Here is a 24,622-nt window from a genome sequence, read left to right on the forward strand (position 1 = left end):
AAAAGTGAAGCTCTTTCCTTCTCACACTTAAACCACAAATGGCTTTAATAACTTCACACTTGGGTACATCAGAACAACTGGGCTGAAAAATCAGCACCGGGGAAAAACATTGCCACCCTGTTAATGTCCAGTCATAACACAAATTTACAACTTAATATGGTTTTCAATTGGCTGCAATTTGTTATGCTGTGGTTATAAACAAAGAGAATTGCTACCCTTCCAGCTGAATTTAAAGCTTTTCAATGAAAACAGCAAGGGGCATTTAGCTGGGCAGAAGGTTGGGCCGTACTGAATATTTGATTTCCAAAGCACTGTCAGCCAGTACTTGAGGGACTGAAAGAAGAAAAATAAGTTGTGGCACAACAGGAAAGAAGACAAAGTTCTTGGTGATTCAAATTTACTTCAAAGAGCTGAAATGGAGCCAGGGTAACTCAGAAGCTGGGAAGGGTGAACTGCATAAGGAAATTAAAACATCTGATCTTTCATTAGAGAAATAACCCTGAAATAGCTGAACAGAAAAACACAGAGCTGCAGGGCACAGCTCGAATTCCTATCACAGAAATCTATAGTGGAGCAACCCCGGTCATAGGGGGGTTTGTTTTAATGGATATGTGCAGAGATTCAGCTCCTCAGGCAGTTCAGCACCCTGCTGCCTGCCTTCTCCCCAAAACCAAGGTCAGCCTCACGTGCCACGGGGGAAAACATGCTGGCTTTTCATCACCCTGAGCCAGGGAAAACACCAGCATCACTCCCAGCACATCCTCACTGCCCTGGAAGATCCACTCCAGGTGGGGCTGGAAACGGTGGCACCACAGCTCCACATCTCTGCCAGGGGATTCACAGCACTAAATCCTTTGTGCATTTGGACAAAGTTGCCAGCAACTTCAAAGCGACTTTTATTCTTTACGCCACTGCTCTACAATTCTGCATTCCTGGTTTTATGAAGCAGAGACAGAGAAAAATGAGATGGCAGTCAGCTGAAATTTGCAGGCCCACGTGTGATTTACTGCAGATAACAGAGGTGTGCACTGGCTCAGCCATTATTTTCTACCAGCACTGATGTTTTTTATTTCCAAGAGAATTTCTTCATAGGAGGAACCAATTTTTTTCACAAAACAACATTGTCATGCCCATAGTATGGACAACATTAATTAGAAGGGAAAGAAAACAAATGAGAGGAAGAGGGAGAGAGTTTAAAATCCTGCCAAAATATATTGTATCATTCCAAACATTCTATTTGGCAAGAGATCATCTCCTCTCATTCACATCATTAAAGGAAAGCCAAAGGCAGGGCAAGGAAGTGAATTTCCCAAATGATTATAAATTCTGAAAAGCTAAAAAGAAAAGAAGAGAGAAAAAGGAAATGATTTAGTGCCATGTCCTTCAAGGAGCTGTTTCTGCAAATCCTGTGTACCACATCAATAAATCCCCTCCAAATCTCTGACAAGGTCCTCCAGTTACTCTCAGGAGATGAAGATGGATTGGAGCCTTCTCACCTGCAAAGTTGCTGCCCCTCGTCTCATGCCCTCAACTCTGAGGTGACAAATGTCCTTGCTCTTTAATTATCAAGCATAAACAAAGAGTTTGAGGGATTATCTTGCTTTCCAGCCTTTCTTTTCCCCCACTTTTCCTCTCTCTTCCCTTCACACACACACAGAGTGCTCAGCTGCAGAACAATGACCCACAGGGATGATCTGCAGTGCTGTGATGTGAAGTGAGTCAGAGAATGTTCATTAGGTCATGTTAATGACAGCAAAATCCAGCCCAGAGGTGGAGAAACTGCTTCCCACAACCACTGTTGATTATCACCAGGCTTTCCTTCAGCACATAAAAAGCTTTATCAAGACGTATTTTGTCTAAATTCTCCCTTGTGCCTTTGCTGTTCTCTCCCCCCATTACAGGTGTCACTTCAGCTCTTGACCTGTGGCAGTTCCACCACCTTCTCTGCCCTTGAATTTCACTGTGGCTAATCAGCCCAAAGATCCCATTTGATAAACCTTCTGGGATAAACTGGTTGCATTTTAGAGAATTCTGCTGCTTAGAAACACAGATCAGGATATTTGATTTTATTCCATGCTCAGAATAAAGCGGCCTTTTAATGGTCTTCATTCACCATAGCACAGATAAAAGTATTTGTGAATAAACCCTCAATTGCTGGGGTCAGCTGCAAGGGTCCTGGAGTGAGGCAGGACATCAGAGGAAAGAAATGGTTGGCTCTGCAGAAAACAAATACATCCCTCCCTCAAATAAAGGCAAAGGAATATTGTTCTCAGCAGCTCCTCTTAGACCAGCTCTGATTGTTCTGTCTGGGGACCTGAATGCTGGAATGGATTTCCCTAACAATTTTATCTCACGAAATATCAAAGTATTACATGTGCATTTATTTTTAAGCCTGTGGCTTGTGTAGTAAAGATTGGAGTTGATCGTTATGATGTGGAAATGAAAGGCAGCCAAGACTCAGATCTTAATTCAAACCATGCATTCCCCCACTGTGTATTTCTCTCTTTCCTTTTTGTCCAATCTGCTAATGTGACATTCCTTTCCAGTGGGAATTTGCTTGTATTTGCAAGGGAAGAATTCAGATTCTTATCTAACAATGCACCCCTTCTCCCTTTCCCATGCTGCTGAATTCCTTTGTCATGCCTGTGAGCCATTCCATTGCTCTGTCAGCCCAAAGAAGATATAAATCCAACTGAAGTGTAACTTACACTGCCAGGATGGGGTAATGAACCCACACCATAAAACCCCTCCTAATATCTGTCACTAACTGTGAGATGTCAGTGCATTGTCAGGCATGAAGGCCACGAGCTGGACCAGAGCATCCCAAGAGCAGGGACAGGGCAGTGACCCCAGGCTGTCCTCCTGACCAAGCAGAGGGGGAGCAGCCAGCCCCAGCTCCAGCTCCATCCCCATCCCCATCCCCATCCCCATCCCCATCCCCATCCCCATCCCCATCCCCATCCCCATCCCCATCCCCATCCCCAGGGCTGGATCTGGATCCCCAGGCTTTGGAAACACCAGAACCCAGCTTCTGGACAGCACCAGCACTGCTCCTCTGGCCTGAGAAAATGTCTGCAGCTCCCCAGTAGCACTGAGGGATACATTAATGCACAGAGATCTTTATTAAAGGCTCGTTTCTTCTTTCTCCACTGACCCATTTCAGTTCATTAGACCTCGTGAAAACCCTACAGTGACAAAAAATCTTGATAGGACTGGGAGTTTCCCTGCAGAGCCAGCTGAGCTTTGAGAGGCCTCAAAGCTCACATAGATCAGAAAACACTGGAGGTTTTATTTTGTTTACATTTTGGAGAAGCCTTTAAGATGACAGTGTTGATTTAACAACCATCAGCAAGCCAAATGGAACAGCTTTCCTACCTGAGCAGATGGCCACCAAAAATAGATTACTCACAGCTACAGTTTCCAAATTTTCAGAAGATACTTCTCTTTGATAATTAAAAGTTGGGCAACCTGTGTCTATTTTTAGGCACCTAAATCACTGATCCACTTTTCAGAGCCCATGAATTCCCTATTGATTAAAAAATAATATATGGGCTCAGCATCCCTCCAGGTCACCTTGTCACAGCAAGTCATTGGTTGCTCAGCTACAGATAAAGGTATCTCACTTAAAGCATCCAAGGTAAAACAATATTGGCTTATCTTCTTTAGAGTGCTTTGTATTTATGGAGAAACTGCCAACTTTTCAGGACTCATGTTTTGGCTGCTTTGTGCTTCGTGTGGTCATTATAACTAAAGTAATCCAGTCATTATAGTCACTGAAAGAAAGCCACAGCAAGAATTCTCAATTTTGTTTTTCAGCTGCATCAGTAAGGTTTGCATGAGTTATTTGGTTCTTTTTATAAACTTGTACTTAAATAATGAAGTCCTCACAATGTTCAAGTACAGGCTTAGTCCTGGGCTGTCTCCTTGGAAAAAACCCTCTTTCAAAAGGGCTTGATTTTCAGAAAACACTCAGCATTTGCCTTCAAAATTCCAGCTCAGTCAGGATCTCAGCTGATGCACTCCAAATCATGAGTCACTTTTTGCAAAATTTAGCCACAAACATTCCCTCATTTGCATTAAGTTTTCTAAGGGAAAGTGACTTTAATGTTATATCCTTCATTCAAACTGCAAATGAAAGGAAAAGATGTCTGTGTCTCTATAGGTCACTCCTACGCCATTTCCTTCCATTTATTTCCCAGTGTGGAATCTATTCCTGTCCCGTTTTCTGCTGATGGAGATGCACTGCTCAGAACCAGGGCCTGAAGGGAAGAAGTGACCAGGCAGTTCCAGGGAATCTGCAGAGGAAAGCAATTAACATGGACACGGACTGCACCTGAAGAATGAATTCTAACCTTGCTATGGGTTACCATCTGTACCTTCCACTGATAAAATGCTGCCCCTGGAGTAAATTCAGAGTGTGCATTACCTGCTTAGGAGTGTGCAGCAGCTCTTGGGCGACGGCTGTGGCCACAATGGCCCTGCTGGTGGCTGCACTGGGCTGCAGGAAGAGAGAAAGCCCAGACACCAGCTGCACCCCCAGGTCTGTGATGGTCACTTTGTCATCCAGCACAGTCACTGTCTTCTCTGCCAGGATGGAGTCAGACAGAGGAGACAAAACCTTTGGAGAAAAACACAAGAATCGACTTAGGAAAAGGCTGATCAATTAATGCAACCTTTCTTAAGGTCATCATCCCTTCTTGTCTCCAAAGCTTTATGCACAGAAATGAAGAGCACATGGAAAAGGGAGCCTGATTTCATCAGCAGGGTCTGAAAACCTGACTGGAGAGCTTATGGCTGAGAGCCATCCATGACTGGGAGCTGTCCTATCCCAGTGGTGTTACTGGGGCATTATTGCTGTTATAATGGCATTATTTCACCAAAAGAGTGGATTTAAAATTCACTTCTGTTATTTTGTCTTCCCACTCATGTGGATGAGCTCATTAAACCTCCCAACTGCTTCAAAGGGAGGTTACCAGCCTAGGATTTGTCCTTCATCTCTAGGGTTGGAAGTTCTTGTTCCTCCAGATTTTTCTGTTTCTGATGGAACACCGAGACAGCTGAACATGCCTTTGCTGCAACTAAGGGCCATGCTGCTCTCTAGGGAACTATGGATAGCCAGTTCTGTCTTCTCCACCTTCCTCACAGCCACAGATGAGCTCTGGTCACCCTCCATGCTTTAGTGTTTAACCCCCGAGGCTCTGGGAGGGCCTGGCAGCGAGTGCCAGCCCCAGGCTGAGCCCCTGCCCACAGCAGTACCTGCATGGTGGTCATCCCCACTTCCCGGCCCACCAGGATCCTGCCCTCCTGCAGCTTGGCAATGTGAGGATCCTCCAGCTTCATGAAGTCCCTGACCAGGTCGGTGATGTCGAAGTGCCAGTCGGAGCCCAGCAGGAAGCTGAGCTGCCCCCAGGGCCCTGAGTCCTCGGCCACGAACTGGGTCAGCACCCTGACCATGGCGTGCTGGTACTGCAGGGTGCAGCCCCTGCCCCTGCGCTCGTCCTCGTCCTCGTCATCGCTGTCCCTGGTGGGCCTGGTGCCAGAGAGAACAAAGCACAGAGAAATGGGCTGGAGAACAGCAGTGACAAGTGACACTGGAGTGCTAATGGGGAGTGTCCCCTCACTCAGAGCCCTCCCTTCTGGAGTTCTGGACTGCCCTTGGCCACCGCACATGATGAAGGACCACACTCCTGGAGTGTGCCACTTTTCCATCTGTGCTGCCATCTCCAAACACCAGCTCTGCCAGTGGCCCTTTCCAGAGTCCCCCCCTGGGTCTTGCTGCCCAAGACAGACACGCACAGGAGCAGAAATCCCACAGCTTTTAAAGCTTTCCTGTATGTGCAGGTGCCGGGTGCAGAGCTGGGGCTTCCAGCGCTGCTCCTTTCAGGAACATTCCTTTCACAGATCACCCAGGAGAGGCACAGACTCACACCCACCTTTTGTTGGAAACAACGGGGACCCTCCAGCCTTTGATCTGGCTGAGCTCAGTGTCGGAGATGTCGATCTGGAGGGGCAGGCGTGGCACCCACACTGTCATCTGCAGGGGAGCGCTCAGGTACTGATAGGTGAAGTTCACCAGAGCATTCACCTTGCCTTTCATCTCCTTGCCGTTGACAAAAACATAGTCACACCTGTCAGAAACCTGAGAGGGGCAAGAGACAGTGGAAGGAGCAAAGGTGATCACTGTGACAAGCTCCAAGAGTAACCCCCAAACCAGCAGAAAAGGCTCCCTTCTCCTTATGCCTGTTAATGATGGCCTTTTCCAGCGGGAGCAGCTGAACACAAAACCCTTCCCTGGCTCAGCAGGCACAGTTTGCTGGAGGTGCCTAAAGACTGGATGCTATTTGTGAAGCCTGAGGTTGATTTTCTGTCTGCGAGCTACAAACCCATGGCAGTGCTGGGGAATTCTTAATGGGCAAAGCTCCTTCCCAGCCTGGCCAAGAGGAACCCAGCAAAGCCAAACTGGTTTCCACAGGGGCAAGCAGCCAACCCAAGCTCTACCCTGAAGATGACCCCCACTGGGGAGGGATGCTGCTTTCCAGACTGGCTCTGCAGTAGATTTCACCCACTGAAGAGTAGCAGAAGTCGACTCATTTCCTCTGCAATAAACATTATCTGTTTATAAATGTTTACATTTTGATTAAAGCTGTAAAGTATTTCTAAACACTACAGCAGATTTATCATTAATATGTAAATGCTGTCCTGAAATATAAGCAAGCATTATCACAGCCATGTAAGAGTTATATCAGTAATCACTTCTTTAATCAGTGTTGTAATTTACAGACCATTGAGTTTTCTCATTTATTATGTTACTGAGTACTAGTGATAAAATCACTCCTGGATATATAAATCATTAAGAGAGATGCAGATAGTATGAAGTGACTCCATGTGATAAAGTCATTGTCATTTCTATTCCTAAAGGTGTCATAAATGTCTGGGGAAATCCTGTGGCACATTAATCATACATTAAGTGGTGAGCAATGGGAGCTGTTACATTACTAAATGAGCTGGTATGTCTGCAGAAATTAACAGCAAACCCAGCACATCCCAGCTCCTGCTCTTGCTCCCATCCTGTCACAATTCTATCTCATCACCCCTAACGAGCACCGGTACTGGTGGAAATGCATCTCCCCACCTGAACATATATTTATATTATCATCTGCTCCCTTTTATCCATTCCCAACGGCGTTTTATCCAAATGAAGATTATCAGCTGGCAGGGCTGATGTCCCCAGCCCAATCCAACAGATGGATGTCCCCTGTGACCACAGATGAACTGCTCCCGGTGTGACACACACCCCCTGTTTGTGTCCTCTCTTGGGTTTAGGCACTGCAGAAACTTCAGAGAACAAAATACAAACATTTCTGTGCCTCGTTCCCTCGCTGGGTTATGCTCCAACAGCTCTGCTGACTGAAGCACTACCATGTGCTGCCATACCTGACCCATCCCTCTCCCCAGGCTTCTCCCTCAGACCACCTGAGGCCTTTAGAAGCCTGAAGGGGGCAGAAACATCTTCATTTTAGCACTGTGAATGGCATGGCCTCATTTTCCATCTATTAACTGGAATGGCAATACAGGAGAAGGTTTAGCTCACAGCAGGCTGTTTCAGAATGACTGCTTGCTCTCATCTAGAAGCACTGAGCAGCAGAGGTCAGGAGGAACCCAACCACATGTGTAACACCCCACACAACAGCAGGCAGGTATTCAGAACACACCCCTAGATGGGCTGCTTGTTCTTCCTGTGCTGTCTGCAGCAGCCTCACCCTGCGAGAGGAATCATCCAGACTCTTTCTCATCCAACAGCTCCAGCTGCAGGCAAGCGAGGGCTGCGTGTCAGGAGCCACAGCCCCAGGCTCCTGCCCAGGGAGCTGCTTGTGCCTAGAGCAGTGAGCAGCCCCTGGGACACCCCAGGGACACTCAGCCCCTGTGTCCATCCCAGCTCTTGAGCCTTGTTTTCCTTTGAGCACGACTGTTTGGGAGGCTTGGCAGCAAAATCCAACTGAACTCTGCTTGGAGCAACAGCCACTGCTGTCCTGAACTTCCTTCTGCTTATTTATGCATCATGCAAAGCCCTTGCTCGTGCTGATAAAAGATTTCAGACAACATGCCCAGCTTCAGACTGGCCAGGTCTGGTGCAGATGTATGATTTTATATTGTCTAAAGCTCAGTGTTGTCAGTAACTGAACAAATCTAACTGTTGGGGAAAGAAAAAGAATAACAATAGGAGCAAAACTGCAATTCCAAAATGGTTCTGGGCTGAGATCCAATCTCCATCTGTATTTGGAAAGCTGCTATCAGCCTTCATGGGTATGCCACAAACAAATGGCTGAACAAGTGCACACAGCAGCCTAAGGAGGCACCACCAAGCCTTTCAAAGTCTCCAGTTGGTATTTATCACTGGACATGCATCAGCAGCACTGGCAGCTCTTTAGGAGCTGCATTGTGAAAAACATTCCTGTCTTCCCCAGGAACCAGCACTGCTCATGTCCCTGCACATCCTGCTCTGGTCTTTTTTTTTTTTTTTTTTTTAATTAAAAATGCATATTTGTTTAATAGTTTTTGATAGCTAGAAGTACTTTTCTGCTTTCCTCCAGGCTTTTGCCAAGGCTTCTGGCAGGTCAGGGAACATCATGGACAATCTCTCAGCTGTGGGTCCTGCCCACTCCAGGCCAGAGAAGTTTCTGTCAGAAGCTGGAGATGGTGAGCAGTGAGGTGTCTCTCATCTCCTGTAGTATTTATGCTTTTACTATGAAAACATCCTCCCTCTGAAAGTGCTTTTTATCTCTGGCATCAGAAGAAGTGAGCAATGATGAAGGGAAAGCCTGCTCAGCCACCACCTTTAAGTGATTGGGTTTTTTCTTTCCTGCTTAGCAGATCAGCAAGAAGTTTTGCATTTTAAAGAGCTCTCTGATGCTATTTCAGCAGTTTCTTTCATTATTAAGCTGCATTCAGCTACTTTTCCCTTTTTTCTGTTTTCCTAACTTCTTTCTCCAGATTAAAACTAAAATAAAGAAGCAGACAGCAAAAGACAGGGCTAAGCACAATTCCCTGGAGGCTTTTTCTTTGTCTTTTTCCTGGCATTATATTTTTGTGCCCCCTTGTAACAAAGGCCATTGCCTTTCCAGATGACTTGGACAGATTCTCTCTGCAACAAATCACATTTTATTGAGCTGACAGAGAAAAGTGCTGCCTGGAAATCAAGAGAGAGTCACTCCCGAGTCGCTACCTGTGGCACAGTGTGATCTGGGGAGGGCACGTCCCTCTCCCCTGGCGATCAGCAGATTGCCTGCAGTGGAATTTAAGGATATTCCTGGAACTGTTACCAGCCAAATGCAGAACCTCAGGGTCTCCCTTCACTTCCCCATTTCAGATTTTTGATCCCACCACGAGCTCTGTCCTGCAGAACGGCAAGAAGGGAGCAGGAGCTGCTGGAGGTCACACCAAGGGTGTGACGAGGCTCTGCCCTGGCCACCACGGCCTCAGAGGGGCTGCTGGCACCTCTGGACAGCATTGGGGTTGCTGGGTTCAATTCCACTACAGACTCCTGAGGAATCTTCCTTCCATTACTGCTGGTAATTTTAGCAGTAATTAGGTAATTCAGGGAGTTTTAGACAGACAGATTTCACGTCACACACAAGCTCAGGCTGCCTCTCTAAAGATGGTGAACTCAAAGCACTGTCCTGGCTCGTGTCTGCTGCACACAGGAGTGAAAGAATGACAAGGATAAAACCCAAAAGTAAATGAGTGGCTGCCTCTGTGAGTCTACTCTAGTCCAAGCTTGTTTATTCTCCCGGTGGTTTCCACCTCTGGAGACACCAGCCCAGTCTCTGAAGCACAGTTCAGAAGGACAAAAGGAGAAGTTTTTAATGCAGCAAACCCAAAACCAGTCAGGTTTATGGAGACTGAAAAACTGAGCAGCACCAGTCCATTTTCTAGATATTCTGTGTGGTTTCAGGACTGAGCAGAGATGAGGAGATGTGGTAACAGTGGGTGTCCTGCTTGTCTTCATCGGGTTCAGAATCTTGCATTTTTGTCTGTAAACCCATTTACCCATTTCTGTTCTACTAATGTAAATGTTGCTAAAATATTCAAAGGTTACATAAATGTTTAAATATTTATGACAGCACTTCTGTGAGCAGAGAGCTTTTTCCAGTGCCTCTTAAAGGAATCTCAATTTCAGCGGAAAAAAAAAAATTCCAGGCTAATTAATCAGTAAAGAATAGTGGTGTTCAGCACTTTGCCTACACGAGACTCCTTGTGTTTAGCTCAGTGTCATCACTGACACACAGGGAGGCACCTGGAGCTCAGGGAGGTCAAGCTCTGGGAGCAGACATTCATTCCATTAAGGAACACAGAGCACCAGGATCACTTATTCACCACACAGCAGTTTATAGGGATTGCAATTTATAGGAAATATTAGACAGTGATAATCATTCCACAAGCTTTTTGGATATCCGTGTCCTTGCTATAGAATTTCTCCTTTTTAACAACATCCTCTGTAGAAAGGGAATTATCCTCTATTAAATTCTACAGGTTTTGAAAGAGAGACTCCGTGTGGCTCTCCAGCCTTGATTCCAATTAAACACCATGGTCTTATACACAAAGGAAATCCTCTGCTACATGAACATTAGGCTTCCTAAGAAGGATTTCAATGCCTGGCTGCATAATCCTGAATAATCAGTAACCTAGTGGAAAACTGAAGCTGTCTCAAGGCCCACACTATTCATTTTTTCAAATTAAACTCCTTAAGTCTGATGAAAGTTAAAGCTTCAGCCCTGAGCTCTTGTGTGCTGTTTACAGCTTTGTGACAGCGTTAGAGCAGCGTTCAGAATGCAAAGCTCACTCCAGGAGCTGCTGACTGCTCCAGGGGCTGGGCTGAGCCCCCCTGGCTGTGCAGCTTTGCAGCTCAGGCACCCAGAGCCCTGCAGGCTGGGAACCCTCCCCTGAACCCTGCCAAGGCTTGCTTTGCTCACATTACCTGTGAGAATAACCCTGAGAGCTCCTTCCACCTGTGACCCCCCGTAAGAACAGATCCTTGAGCTGGCCGAGGAGCACAATTCCCATCGTGGGCACGGGGAGCGGGGCAGAATTAACTTCATTAACTGATGGCAACCTCAGAGTGAGCAAGCTGCAGCTCCCTGTGGCTAACAGGGCTGAGTGCTGCTGCAAGGCTGCTGCAAGGCTGCTGCAAGGCTGCTGCAGCCCTGTGGCCTCAGGCACAGCTCCCAGCAACCCACATCAACATCAGCCCCAGCACTGAGGAGCAGAACTCCCTAAAAGCAGGGCCATGCTTCGGATGAAATCTGGGCTCTCTCTGCTGAGCAGGGTCTGCATTTTCAGAATCTGCAGCCAGATTAGCAAAACTAAGCAGAAACCCCCCAAAGCAAGAGAGCTTTTCTTAGGGAAAAGGCTGTACATTATCTAATCTCATTACACAGATTTCAGAGGCAGCCTTGCAGAGCAGCAGCAGTACATTTAACTCACTGAATATCATTCACTACGACAGAACTGAGAGAGTAAAAGGGGCACAAAATGCCAGCTGAGACTGGAGGGCATCTATTTGCTCCCAAATGACCAGCTTTGGAAGCTGGGCTGGAGCTGTGCTGAGCCACAGGAGCTCTCTGCAGCTCACATTAGCACAGAACCCAAAATCTGCCTTGTTTTGTGCACTCTCCAGTCAAGCAATTTCTGGAAATGGGGACAAACAGAGAGCCTGGCTCCTGCTCACTGGGGACATGCCAGCCCATGTATGCACATGGCCCCAGATATCTTGCCTGGGTGAAATGACTTTTGATTCCATCTACACAGTTTGGGCAGCAGTTGTGCATTCGAGACCATCACAGTGCTTCTCATTTCCTAACTCAGTGTGTACCCACAGTGCACAGATTCACAGCGAGTAAATTACAACCTGGGGCAGGAAAGCAAAGTGGAATCAAACCATCCTCTCTTCTGATGGCATTTCTCAGACAGGTCTGGAGCAAAGTCACATCTGCAGCTGCCACAAGACAGATGTTGTTTCTCCCGTTTCCTCCCCCAGCCTTGAAGCTTTGGAGGGGATTTTGAAGCCCTTTCTGTGGAAGCTGAGGTGCTGATACCACTGCTCTGATTTCCTTTGGGCTGTACTGGTTCTCCACCCCCAGTGCAGGCAGGGAGCTGGGGGAAGGCACGAGGGAACAGGGAGGGAACTCTGTGAGGATATGGTTTAGAGGTTTCTTCAGCTGCCCTTGCAAGTTTTGCCAATTACGTGATGGCCAGGTATTTACAGCTTTTATTGCTGACAGTACCTCAGTCCATGCCCATCTGGAGTTTCATTCTGCACAGAGGCTGGCTGCTGACAGGACATCTCCTGTGACAGCTCCACCCACTGCTGCCCTCTTTGCTCTGCTGGCAGCTGACAGAAAGGTGTGCTAAAGCCTCATTTTTATAAAGCTCCTCTCAAGTCCTGCTGCTCTGCTGATGTATTTTGATCCCATCAATCACAGGACTATGGAAAGTATGGAGAAGGGTGGGGAGGTGAACTTTCTGTTTGAGACCCTGTTCAGAACACAGCACAACATTGGCCAGAAGAAAAACCTTCAAAGTCATGGGGTTTCAGAGCAGCCAAACAATGGCATTTCCACGCTGTGACTTTCTTCCCTGTTCTTAAAGCTGCTCAGTCTGACACAAATGACAGAAGGGGAAGGAGGAGCCATTGGAAATCCAGGGTTGGACTCCCAGCTGCTGCTGTTTGGGGCTCTGAGGCTGCTCCTGGGTGTGGGCAGTGGGAGCTGCATCTGCATCAGCTCCAAACATAAACCCAGAGCTGCAGGGGAAGGGCTTTGTGTGTTCCTCTCAGCAGGAAAGCACTCCTGTTCCTGCAGGAGATGCAGGAGCCCTGAGCAGGGTTTGCTCCCGAGCAAACAGCACAAAAGCATCAGCAAAATCAGCCACGTTCCACCCAAATTCCCAGCAGATGGAAAGGAGCCTACGCAGGCAATTACCAGTAATGGATCCAGATAGATGGATTCTATTGGTAAATTCCAGCCTAGCGAAATAAAATTTGGCTTTTGCTTCCTTTTTAGTGCTATAATAAATTTTCTGTCCACTTTTAAAAGGTTGGACCACTGTGTGAAGGTCTAGAGCACTCAAAGGCATTTAAAGTTCATGAAATCAGCTGTAAATTTGGAAGTAAAGACTGGGAACTGTGAGACAATAAAAGAAGTAAAAGGAGTAGCAGTCAGCACATTCACACAGGACACAAACTGTGCACTGAGCTGCCCTGGGACCGTGATTACCACTGGGAAACTGTTACCTGCTCTTTGCAGATACATCTTAAATTCAGATTTCCATGGGGTTCTGTTACTCAGAACAATGCCATTCAGCCCAACTGAAGACAAAATTAATATAAATAAGCTTTGAGCTGTTGGGCAATTGCTGGGCAGGAGCATTACCTTTAAGCTCTTTCCATGAACCATACAAAGGACATTTATTTGATAATTAAATATTCCAGGCCAGGTGCAGACAGGCACTGAGCATCTTTGGCCTCACTCTTGTCAGGTTTGGCTGAATCCAAATTACCAGAAATTCCACACAATTAAAAGCACACAAAAATATGCCTGAACCTCTAGATGATAATAAGAGTAAGTATTGAACAGCTCTCGATAGCTCTCATCAATAACTCCTTTTTTTTCCCAAGTTTAAGGTAATCCACAGGCTTTTACATGAGTTATAAACTCATGCACACAGCCCTTGTAGCATGGGCTTTGCCCAAAAGACATAATTTACCGTGAGTGGGTTTTATTTTTAAGCAGAAAGGTTACTCCCAACAAGGTCTCTACAATAGGATTTTCAGAGGAAGATGGTATTTCTAAAGAATTGAACATAAAAGCTTGATGGAGAATTTCAAAATGAATTAAGGATGAAAGGCCTCTGTGCTCATTTGAAGCTTTCTGAGTGCTTTTTAAAATCTGAGCCAATTGAAGATGTCAATTTGCCTTGAACCCCAAACCACTTCCACATGTAAAGAAAGAAATTTCATGGAAACAAGAACATTCTAGATGGGGAGAAAAAAAAAAAAAAAAAAAAAGCCTTTTTTCCTTTATGATGAGATGAGAAAACCTCTTTGTTCCAAGCATTTAATGAGCTGTGTTTTTCAGGCAGCTGTGTGTTTTCCAGCAGTTAGCACCCGTGTCACAGCCACATCCCTCCAGAGGTGCTGCATATATTCCAAACACACAGGAGACAGCTTCTCTCTCCAGCTGAGCAATTTCCAACCAGTTCTGAGGAGAAAGAAATTACACCTGCAAATGTCCCTGGCTGATACCAGTAAATGCTGTGTGTTAACCTCCAGTTGTTTGTTCCACCCCAGCTTCAGAGTGCCCCAGACAGGGGAGGCTCCTGAAGCCCCTCACAAAGGTTCTGCTGGTAAAAACATCATTTTGAGGAACCCTTTCAGCACAGATAAATTATTTCTGTAGAAAATAAGAGGAGAGCCCAGCAGGGCCCCAAGTGCTCATCAAAGGACACGGTGCTTCAGGAAAACATTCCTTCCAAACAAATTGCTGGAGAACTGCAGCAGTCTGGGCTGTGGTGCAATTACTGCAGGAACAAGCTCTTTCCTTGTAAGGCTTGGGGATTTCACTTCTTCTTGAAGAATATGCTTCAAAGCTGGAACAGCCAGAAGCCATTTTTCCAGAAGGAATTTTGTTGGAGGAATAATTCTGCTGTCATTTTCTATGCATCATCTGGTGATGCATTACATATCCCATATTATTTTCCCATATTATTTACTCAGGTTACTGAGTCTTTAAAGCTCTGAGTGGAAGAATTTAATACTGGTCATTCTTCCAGTTGGAAAGAAATCCCCATGGGGCTGGAATTATTTGGTGGAATTCTGCTAAGTTGTTAAAGCAAAATGGAATCATAACAGTCCTTTTCTGATTATTTTAAAATTATTATTTGGGAATGCTATCTTGTATTTTTTCTTACTCAGGGAAGTGATTTCCAATAAGATTACAACCAGGATGATCCCTAAACTAAATTTCAGTTTTTACTTCTATTTGTGGTTATGTGACTGCCTTAGGAAAAACATTAATAGGAATTCCTAGAGATTAAAATCTCTGCAAAGCATCAAGCTCCAGCAAAATGGAGATATTTGGGTTGGCTTTGGATAAATACAAAAAAAAATAAAATAAATGGATAAATACAAGTGCTTTTTATTCCCTTAATTTTGTGTGGCCTCTGTTTTCAGGGAGCCCCCAAAGGCCCCACGTGCAGGAGTGGGAATTCCCTGCAGGGCTGTGGAACAGGATGAGTGTGCACTGCAGCTGCTGCTCACCCAGCCCACCCTGAGCAGCTGTGGAGGTGAGAGGCACAGCTGGAAAGGTGATGGGGAACATCTGGAGGAGAGGAGCTGCTTTTGCAGTGAATGGAATCCAGGGGACTTGAGGTGAAATTACCAAAGCACTTCAAAATTAGGACATGGGTAAAGATGAAACTGGGTGTGGTGGCTGCACTGCTGCACCTCACTCTTCCCAAAACCCCTCTCCTTTTGGAACAGGAGGGCCATGAATTTGCAGGAGCTGATTTGGAGGTTATGCCCAGGCTATTTTGCAATCTAGAAGCCACTCAGTGCCAGGAACTTACTTTAATGACGTCTTCCCCCGAGGATTTGCACTCCACGGCCTCGGAGATGTCTGTGACCGCACTGTTCTCCTCGATGGACACCACCTTGATGGGCACTGCCACCGTCCTGCCCGTCAGGATGGCCGTGTTCAGGATCTCCGTGTCCTGCCCCAAAACAAAGCACAGCACTGCTCACATCGCTGCTGAGTGCCTGAAAATCTCAGTTCTTCCAAGAGGTGCAGCCTGCCAAAGGGTGATGAAACCCCAGGCAATGAACAGACACTCAGTGCTGCACTCTGCTCAACAGCACCACGAGCACAGCTCAGTTCAGCTCAGCACACTCCACAGGCATCTCCTGCCTTTGAGATGTGTGGGATCATTCCCAATATCCACCTTCCCACATCTGATTCCCGAGTTTTTCCTAATGTACACTTGACTGGCAATGTTTGGGTAAGGACACAAGAGCCCCCCAGGTAAAAATGCTGCTCTGTGAATCCAAGCCCGTTGCAAAGACGGGGCCTCGCCCTGAACTTTGTGTCTGGAACTGTTTCAAGATTATTTAATTTCCTCTGATATGGCCAATGAAGCAATGTAAGGAATCCAGAAGGAGTTAGTGATGCTGTTAACTGCAGGGGAAATAACAAGGAAATTTGAAGTCTGAACCGGGGTTGTGGAACATAAAATCCTTTCAATGCACCATCGACCAGGCTAACACTTGGAACTCCTCAACTATTTCAGCATCACTGTATTCCCAAGATTCCCATGCTGGAAGAACTTCAAAGTTTTCTCCAACTTTTCAGTTTTCAATATAAAATGAATAAAATATTCAGCAAATTCCTCAGCACTGAAGTCATGAGGACTGCAGCCACTGATGTCAACAGCAGCAAAATGGGGCACTGATCCTGTTGATAATGTTTTCAATTCAGGTTTAGTGAGTCTGAAATTTAGGTCAGATTTTCTTTTCATCTGGCAACTTGTTATTTCTCAGGTTCTCCTGCAGCTCTCGTAAGAAATCCCATCAAACTTAAAAGGAAATGCTAAAAGGGAATGTTGACTGTTCTAGAAATGTAAGAACCCTAAATCATTCCCAGCACTGGGAAGGGACTGGTGCCCATCCAGCCACAGCTCTGAGCAGAGATGGAAACCTTTTGCCTTCACCTCCCCTGAAAGCAGCCACAGCTCCTGTCAGTTACCCACAACTCATGGGTATTACACAGATTAAGGAATACTGATGTATAAAGCAATTAATATATTAGACACTATACTAAAAGCAATTTTCAGCTCTGCCACTTCCCTTCCTCAGGCTCTAAGGGCCCTGTGATAGTTAAAACAAACCAGAAAAAAAGACCAAGGAACAAAGTCTTGTTTTTATTGTGTTTTTTGTTTAGAACTGAAGTAGAAAAGCATGTACCCTCTATCCCTGGATATGGAATAACCTCAGAGCACGAGTGCTGCCTTTATATTGCTGCAATAAAGCCAAAGGCAGCCCAGGGAGAATCAGCCACAGTCTGCACCACACAAACTGACAGCAAACTCTCACAGCACTGACAGCATCCACGGCCAAACACTCCTCAAAAGCTGAACAGAGAAAAATAAAAGCAGACTCTGTCTGTCTGTCTGTCTGTCTGTCTGTCTGTCCCTGAGCACCCTGAACCAGCCCCAGGGCTCTGGCTCAGCACCCAGCTTTGTTTCCCTGCATCCTCACAGCTGCTGAGCACCTCTGGATGTCCAGGGATAATCACGAGCAGCATTCCCACCTTCAAGGGCAGGAAAAGAACTCCCAGCAGCACAGGAAATCCAGCAGCCAGCAGAGGCACCTCAGCCTCATTTCTAAATGCAACATACTGCCCTGACTGCAGCCTAATTCAGGACTACACCAACAACATTCCTAAGAAACTTCCACAGAGACAAAGAATTCATTTAAAAAGAAGGCGCTTTTCAAAATCACAATATCTCAGCCATTTCCACATTCTTTAATTTTTAAAATCCCCCAAGAACTAATCTACTTTCAGTGCAGGCAGCAAGCAGAGATTTAAAATGAAATTTATTTTGTGTCACAAAAAAACCTGAAAGCATCTGATAGCAGTGTTTGGACTTGTTCCCCAAGAAATTCAAAAATGAGGGAAGTGGAGTAAATTAAAAAAGAGGAGGAAGATGCACTGTAAGTCAGCATCAATATCCAGGTCAGAAAGAATGTTCTGTGAGTGAATTGCAAACTCCAGAAAAGGCAGGACTGGCACTTCCATGGCTGAAACAGAGAACTACACAGCTAATCCTCATGGAAACAGGGGAGCTGTGACTTGGGAAGCCTCCAGCTGTCCTGGCAGCACCGTGCCCAAATCCCACCAACATCTGACTCGGTACCACAGGGCTGGGCTGGCTTCCTCGCCTGAAGAACATCAGAGCCCCAGTCAGGATGGTTCTTCCCTGTTACCAGGGCATCCCTTCAATGGATACAACACATGAAGGAAATAATTACTATTTAAATGTATTTAATTAACAAAGAGTATAATTAAAGAACAATTTTTCCTCTAATGATTACAGGAAAACTCTAGTGGTTAGGCTCAAGGAAATATTTGAAAGCAAAATTTTGTGTGTAAGAAATTTGTTTAAACTTTATTGTCAGAATTTGATGCAGAAGCACCACTCTGCAGGAGATCTCTCAGCTTTCCCCCGTGGAGCTGCTGGCACAGCTCAGAGCACCACGAGCCTCCTCTCGTGCTCTGCTCTTGCCTGTGTCAGGGTTCATTTGGATAAAATCCACTTGCAGCACTGCTGGCCCCAACATTTCCTTCCCTGCGCTGCCCCAGAGCAAACCCTGCAGGACTGCTTTTCAGAAAAATCACTTCTTCCCTAGAAAGGGAAAAGAATCTCCCTGAAGCAGATGTGCTGCAGGCAGAGCTGGGAAGGCTGTGCTCACTTTGCTCCTTCAGAGCTGGGTAACCCTGACAGCAATCTCACACTTTATCCCATCCCTTTTCTGCCAGGGAACTCGCACTGATGGAGCTCTCCACAAAGAGCAAGAACACAAAGTATTGCTTGGATTTAGCTGAAGAGCAAACCTTATGTTCATCCAACCTCTCAATCGTAAGAAGGCAAGCATTCAGCCATGACTGATTCAGGAACTAATTCAACATTAAATTGTGGCAGAATGAGGAAGCAAAGTGACAGCTGTTTAATTAAACTCTAAATCCGATTAGATGGTGTTATCGAGAGAAATCCACGGGAGCCTGAGGTCATGAGAATGGTCCAGTTTTAGGCTGCGCTTTCTGGGAGTGGATCTCCCAGGACGAGGTTAATCCTGGCTCAGCATTCAGGTCTGTCCCTCTCACAGCCACACCTCCTCAGCAGGGACAAACCTGTGGCACAGACCTGCAGGACTGGCACAAAAATGCCATTTCTGTTTTGACAGGGCGAGTTGCCCGAGAGAGGGAAGGAGGCAGCCGGGCACTGCACCTTACAATGAACCCACCCAGCACTTGGCTCAGAGAGCAAGGACAGAGCCAGCGAGTCCTGGCTGCAGGCAGCAGAGACAGAGCCCACCCAGGAGAGCCCAGGAGCTGGGCTGTGCTTCCAGCTGAGGTTCCCCCATCACCCTGAGGAACACAGACGCCCTGGCAGCATGTTTGAGAGAGGAGGAGGAGGAGATGTGGGAGATGTAAACTGCACAGCCCAGCTGCAAGCAGCACAGGTATCACAGGAGGGACACGAGTTCCAGAGCAGCCACAGGCTGATCTGGGAACACAATGGCTGTGGATTCCAGTTATTAATGCTGCTAAGATTACAGCTGATCAACGAAATAACATTGTTAGGCAGCAGACTCTGTTTATCTACATAATCCCACGATTAACAGTAAATTATACATTGTGCTTTCTGCCAGCTGGGTCCTGTGGCACTCCACACCCACGGGCACTGTGTACAGGAGGGGAAAGAAGCTGACATTCTGCTTTTCCAAGTCTCAGCACACCCTGCAGAAGAACAGCAGTGCTCCTGCAGACCAAGGAGTTTGGATGATTGGGGATCCCCTGGGGCAGAGTCACCCTCTGGCAGGAGGGGGGAAAGGCAAATTCTGCTGCCTGCATTTTGGGCTGCTCTGTCTCTCCATCCCAACACATTGGCCCACCACATCTCAAGCCTGCTCTGCTTCCTTTATCACTTTATAATATGAGTTCGTGAGTAATAGCATAATATTTTAGTTCTTGAGTAAATGCAGAAGAAAGGGGGTAGTGGTGCTCAGGAGTGACAGCAGAAGGGGACAGCCTGCTGCTTTAACAGCATCCCTTCACCTCCAAACACGGATCCAGGTGGAATCCAGGTTACTCCATCACTCTAAGGTCCTCACTGCCAAGGAAAATGTTAGCTAAGGAACAAATTAACTGTGGAGAAAAATGAGGCCACTCCAAATCTACATAAGAAACAGACTTAGTGAATGAAAGTTGCTGTTTCTGCAGTCTGCTTCTGATGAGAAGAGGAAAACAAACCAGCTCAAAGTTTCTTTTGAATGCTAATTCCCCCCAGGCCAGCACTGAGAGGTAAATCTGTGTTAAATGCCCAGCAGAGCTGTGGCACAGCAGTGAAGGGCAGCACAAACACAGCCCAAACAGCCCCAGGACAGAGCCAGAGGTGGAGCCTGGCACTGCCCTGTCCCTGGCAAACCAGCACTGATGGCTCTGGGTCTGCAGGAACGGGGAGGGGGTGGGAATGATGCTTCTCATCCCTAGATCAGCTCAGCAAACAAGAAGGGTCACTTATGCTCCCAGGTGTGCTGAGGATCAGATGATCTGGGTGCTCTTGGTGTACAAAGTCTCACCACAGTCTCTGCTCAGCGCTGACACCCAGCACGTGGGGCCAGGATGGGGCTGCTTTTAGAGAAACAGGAAATTCAGATTCAGGCAGTGGAACTTTACTGTAGAAATATTAATGCAAGTGCTTAGATCCTTATTTCACAAGGGAGAGGAAATAAGATTTCCTGGCTGGTCTCAGTGCCTGTGGCAAACTCATACAGCTCCAAAATTAAGTTTTGGATTGGTTTTATGAACTGCATATCATCAAGTTAGTATAACAAATATAGTAAAGTAAATATTTACTTCTGAAATCAATTTGTTAAAAGAAATCTGAGTTTGATTCTCAGTTGGTCAGAAGTGGAAGAAGGGACAGGAGCTTCAGAGGCTTCATGGTTCTGCCTGTCTGGACCTGCTGGGGGTTAATGGTTCTCCTCTCCACCTGGTTCCAAAGCTGGAAGTGAAGAGAAGGACTGGTTATCCCCCTGCAGCAGCTCACACAAAGCTGCCCTGGCTGCCAGGACAATTCCTTTCCCATCAGCTCTGCAGGAGGAGCACTCACCAGGAATTCACCAAGGATCATAACCCAGGGTGTGCCCACTGCTCCTCTGCCTGCTGGCCACAACATCATTTATGGCCTTTTCAGACAGAATGCTGCTAAGATTTTGCTTTTTAATTCAAAATGACAAAATTGCTGCTGTGCCAGTGATCGGGGTAGTGCCCCCACACAGAGCTGAGCAGTGCCAGCACTAACTGCAAACACAACAAAGCTGGAAGAGCTCCGGTCCCTTCTCCCTTTGCTCACTTCTGACAGATGATACAATCACATTTAGCAACAGTCTGCATCTGCTAAATCAAAGTAATCATTGGTGATGCTCCCTTTTGCGTGTCTGAATGCTAACAGGATGGATTCTCTGCAAGGAAAGTGGGGATTAGTCATCCAAGCATCCAAAGATATTTCTCTGCATCCCTGTCTGTTAATATATTCTACATCCCCCTTTTCTGTCTGCAGAGTGTAATTTATCAGGAGTCCAAAATTCCACCAGCAGGGAATTTGAAAACTGTACAAGCAGGGAAGAAAATGGCAGTTTGTTGCTAATGTAGGGGGCCAGTAATTAAGATTTATCTTAATGTGGAGACTAAAGAGAGACAAGATCATTGATTAAAAGGGCATTGCATTTGCAGAGCACCGAGTTCCCATTTTTAAGAGACACTTAAATCTTCATTGTAAATGACCCTGTGCCCAAAAGGCACGGGGAGGATTCTGCTGGGCACAGAAAGTTCCCAGCCCAGCTTTGCTTTGTCTCCCCGTGGCACCAGGAACCTGCCATGGTTCTGCCCAGGAGAGGCTGGGGAGGGCCCCCAGTGTCAGAGCCACTCTCCTGGGCAGAGGAAGGATGAGTGTGAACCCCCTCCTCGTGTCCCATCCCCTTCTCCAGGCTCCTGGAGACACGAGGCTGCTCAGGGAGCTCCAGCAGAGCTGGCCTGGGGGTGTCAGCATTCAGGAACACATCCTGAATACATATAATGAACTTAGAATCACTAATTATTATATGAAGGTGCTTTATTAACAGCTCTGGGGTACACAAACCCAAACCTGACCCATCTTGGTTTTGAACTGAACATGTTTTATACTCTATCATGATATAATTCACATATTAATTACTAAACTTACATTGTTCTATTGTATGCATTGATTTTACCCAAGCATGGATTTCTCGTGATCCCCCCAACCCCTAACATTGTTCCTCATGTTCTCTAAACAATAATTATATCTAATCACATCTAACAATTCTATCATTTATCATATATTGATTACACAGGTGCAGTTTCACCTGATCTTAGCAAGCACAAGGCCTAACATTTCCCAGGGTCTGCTTTTCCTGGCCTTGGCAAACCTGACTTTCTTTCTGAGTCCCCAAATTTTCTATGATTTTTCCTTTTACTATCAGGGGGAACTGGCCTCTGACACTCTTTGGGGTTGGCCTTCTTGCCAAATGAAACACCCCAAAAATACTGAATTCTTGTGGTTTTCTCTCTTTTGTTTTCCAAATATATTTGGGGAAATACACAGCCCCAAAGTGAAATCAAAACAAAGAAATTCTTTACTCTTATTTATAAAGTTTAGACCTCAGAGTACCACCCTAGCTGAGTGGGACTTGATTCGACCCCTTATGGCTTTTTTTGGTTTTTTAAAATATATAAAACCTCTGTTTTATCCTAAAACCTGCAGAAAGGTGATGGGAAAAGGGAATTAATAAGGATATGGAATAAAATCAATGTTTTCATGTTAGACTGTGTCGCCCTTCAGCATCTCTAAAGCTGTAAATGGCTGCAGTTTGTTTTTTACCATTATCAGTGTGTCTCACTGGTGCTGAGCCTCTGGCTGGGGCATCTCTGCCTTTCAGGAGCTGTGACACCAAATTCCATCAGGAACAGCTCAAATATTGAATAATATTACATAAATAAGTAAAATTAAATATATAAACCCCAAATACTACACCAAAGCTTTCTGTTGACTGCAGCAGCCATGTCAGGATGGAGTGGCCAAGCTGGATTTGCAAAGGAAGATGATATTTCCTGCTGGCTGGAGGAAGAGTCTGGAACTGAAAGTGACTTCAAAGGAAACTATTCTGGAACCTATTAAAACTCAAGAAAAAATTTCAAGGACAAGTGCAGGAGATGGGAAACAGAACCCCACGTTTTATCTTTCTGTAACCACTTAAAACATAGAATAAGGACATAAAAGTGACTGGAGGAGATGGGAAGCAGAAGCCTACATTTTATTTCTCCAAGCACATTCATAAATTAAAAAAAAACAGATTTTTTTAAAAGATGCTTATTTGTAACACAGCTACCTGCTCCTCTTCCTGACATTTCAGTTCTAACTTTCAATATTTTGCTAAATTGACTTAGAAATGAAAGCACTTACATAGGAAACACATTATCTACAGAGAAAAAATTGTAGTTATGGCTTGAAATGTGACTGATTACCTGAGATATTCCAACTCCAGCACCATAACTGGCTCTTTTTAGCACAGAAAATGGAAACAGATGAAAATCTGTGAAGTGACAGGTTAAAAGCCCTTATTCTGAGACCAACACACTCGAGAACCATTGCTGCTTCTGCTTCAGAGCCCTGCTGCTTGTGGATCTAAGTACCCTTGCAGGTACTTCTGGAAACACTTACACTTGATGGATACAGGCAATAAACTGTCCTAAGTTCTCTTGAAAACTTCTGGATTTATGCATTTATGCAGTGCATAAATTATCCACGTTTCATCTCGGGCAGACACACAAAAACACCCACAGTGTGTAGCCACACGCAGAATTTTTTATCTAATAAGCAGCCTTGGATGAGTGCTTGGAAAACAGGGAGGAGAGAAACGTGTGAAGAGCATTAACTGAGTGAGTGCAGCCACTTAAAATATTCCAAGGAAAAGAGAAATGTTTGTTAGGGGTACGGAGACAATGAATCAGCCTCAGAAAGAACAGCCGTGGCCTCTGCAGTGACAAAGGCTTTTTCCTTGGCTCAGCCATGCCAGGAATGAGGATGCCAGGAGTGGGGAGCCCTGCTGACACCTCTGTGCTGCTGAGGGATGCTGTGCAGCTCTCCAGGGATGCTGGAGCAGCCTGAAAGGGAGAGGAGGGCAGCAGGCACAGGGATCTGAGGGATCTGAGGTGTGGGAACTCACAGGGGCCACATCAGAGATTTTTAGGTCTCAGGCAGAAGCTTGAGCCTGTGGGAATGTCAAATACAGAACTCTCTCACTCTGGCCTGGGAAATGATGAGGAGGAATCCAAAGAGTCCCCAGAGAGGAGAACAACCTGTGCAGGTGTTGTTTGTTCCTTGTTGTTCACTTGTAAGGAACAGTTGCTGTTCCTGACTGTCCAGTGATGGTGATGTGTTGGTTTGGTGGTCAGTGAGAGTTTTACCTTCCCAGACCTGCTCAGAACTGTCTGTAAAAGAGGAGCTGGAAGGATAAGAAGAGCTGTGTTTGCAGCTCAGGCTGGAGAGTCTGTGTGGTCACTGTGATGGCCCAGCCCAGGAACATTTTCCTTTGACATCATTCCATGGCTTGCAGTTCTCTTTTCTTGTATAAAGATGTGAAATCTGCCAATTTGAGGGAATTTTCTCCTCATCTGCCAGGCATTTAGTTCCCTTTCTGAGGAACCTGAGGAGGGGATTTGGAAGTGGCCCCCTGGTGAAACTGGGTGTTCTTGGCCGTGCACTCAGCTGA

General features: G+C 46.0%; 1 protein-coding gene across 4 annotated transcripts in view; it reads right to left on the reverse strand.

Moving 5' to 3' along the window:
* The window catches only part of TMEM132C (transmembrane protein 132C), a 168,126-nt gene that overhangs the window by 3,982 nt on the left and 139,522 nt on the right, over positions 1–24,622 (reverse strand). For all 4 annotated transcript variants that reach the window (XM_086856496.1, XM_086856495.1, XM_023937210.2 and 1 more), the window contains 4 exons: positions 15,622–15,765; positions 5,934–6,139; positions 5,257–5,530; positions 4,427–4,618 (listed from right to left, as the gene is read on the reverse strand). In XM_086856496.1, the coding sequence (XP_086712622.1) occupies positions 4,427–4,618; positions 5,257–5,530; positions 5,934–6,139; positions 15,622–15,765 (816 nt within the window). The remainder of the gene's footprint in view (positions 1–4,426; positions 4,619–5,256; positions 5,531–5,933; positions 6,140–15,621; positions 15,766–24,622) is intronic.

Source organism: Cyanistes caeruleus, chromosome 18 (assembly GCF_971803275.1).
Source record: "Cyanistes caeruleus chromosome 18, bCyaCae1.hap1.1, whole genome shotgun sequence".
NCBI lineage: Eukaryota > Metazoa > Chordata > Aves > Passeriformes > Paridae > Cyanistes > Cyanistes caeruleus.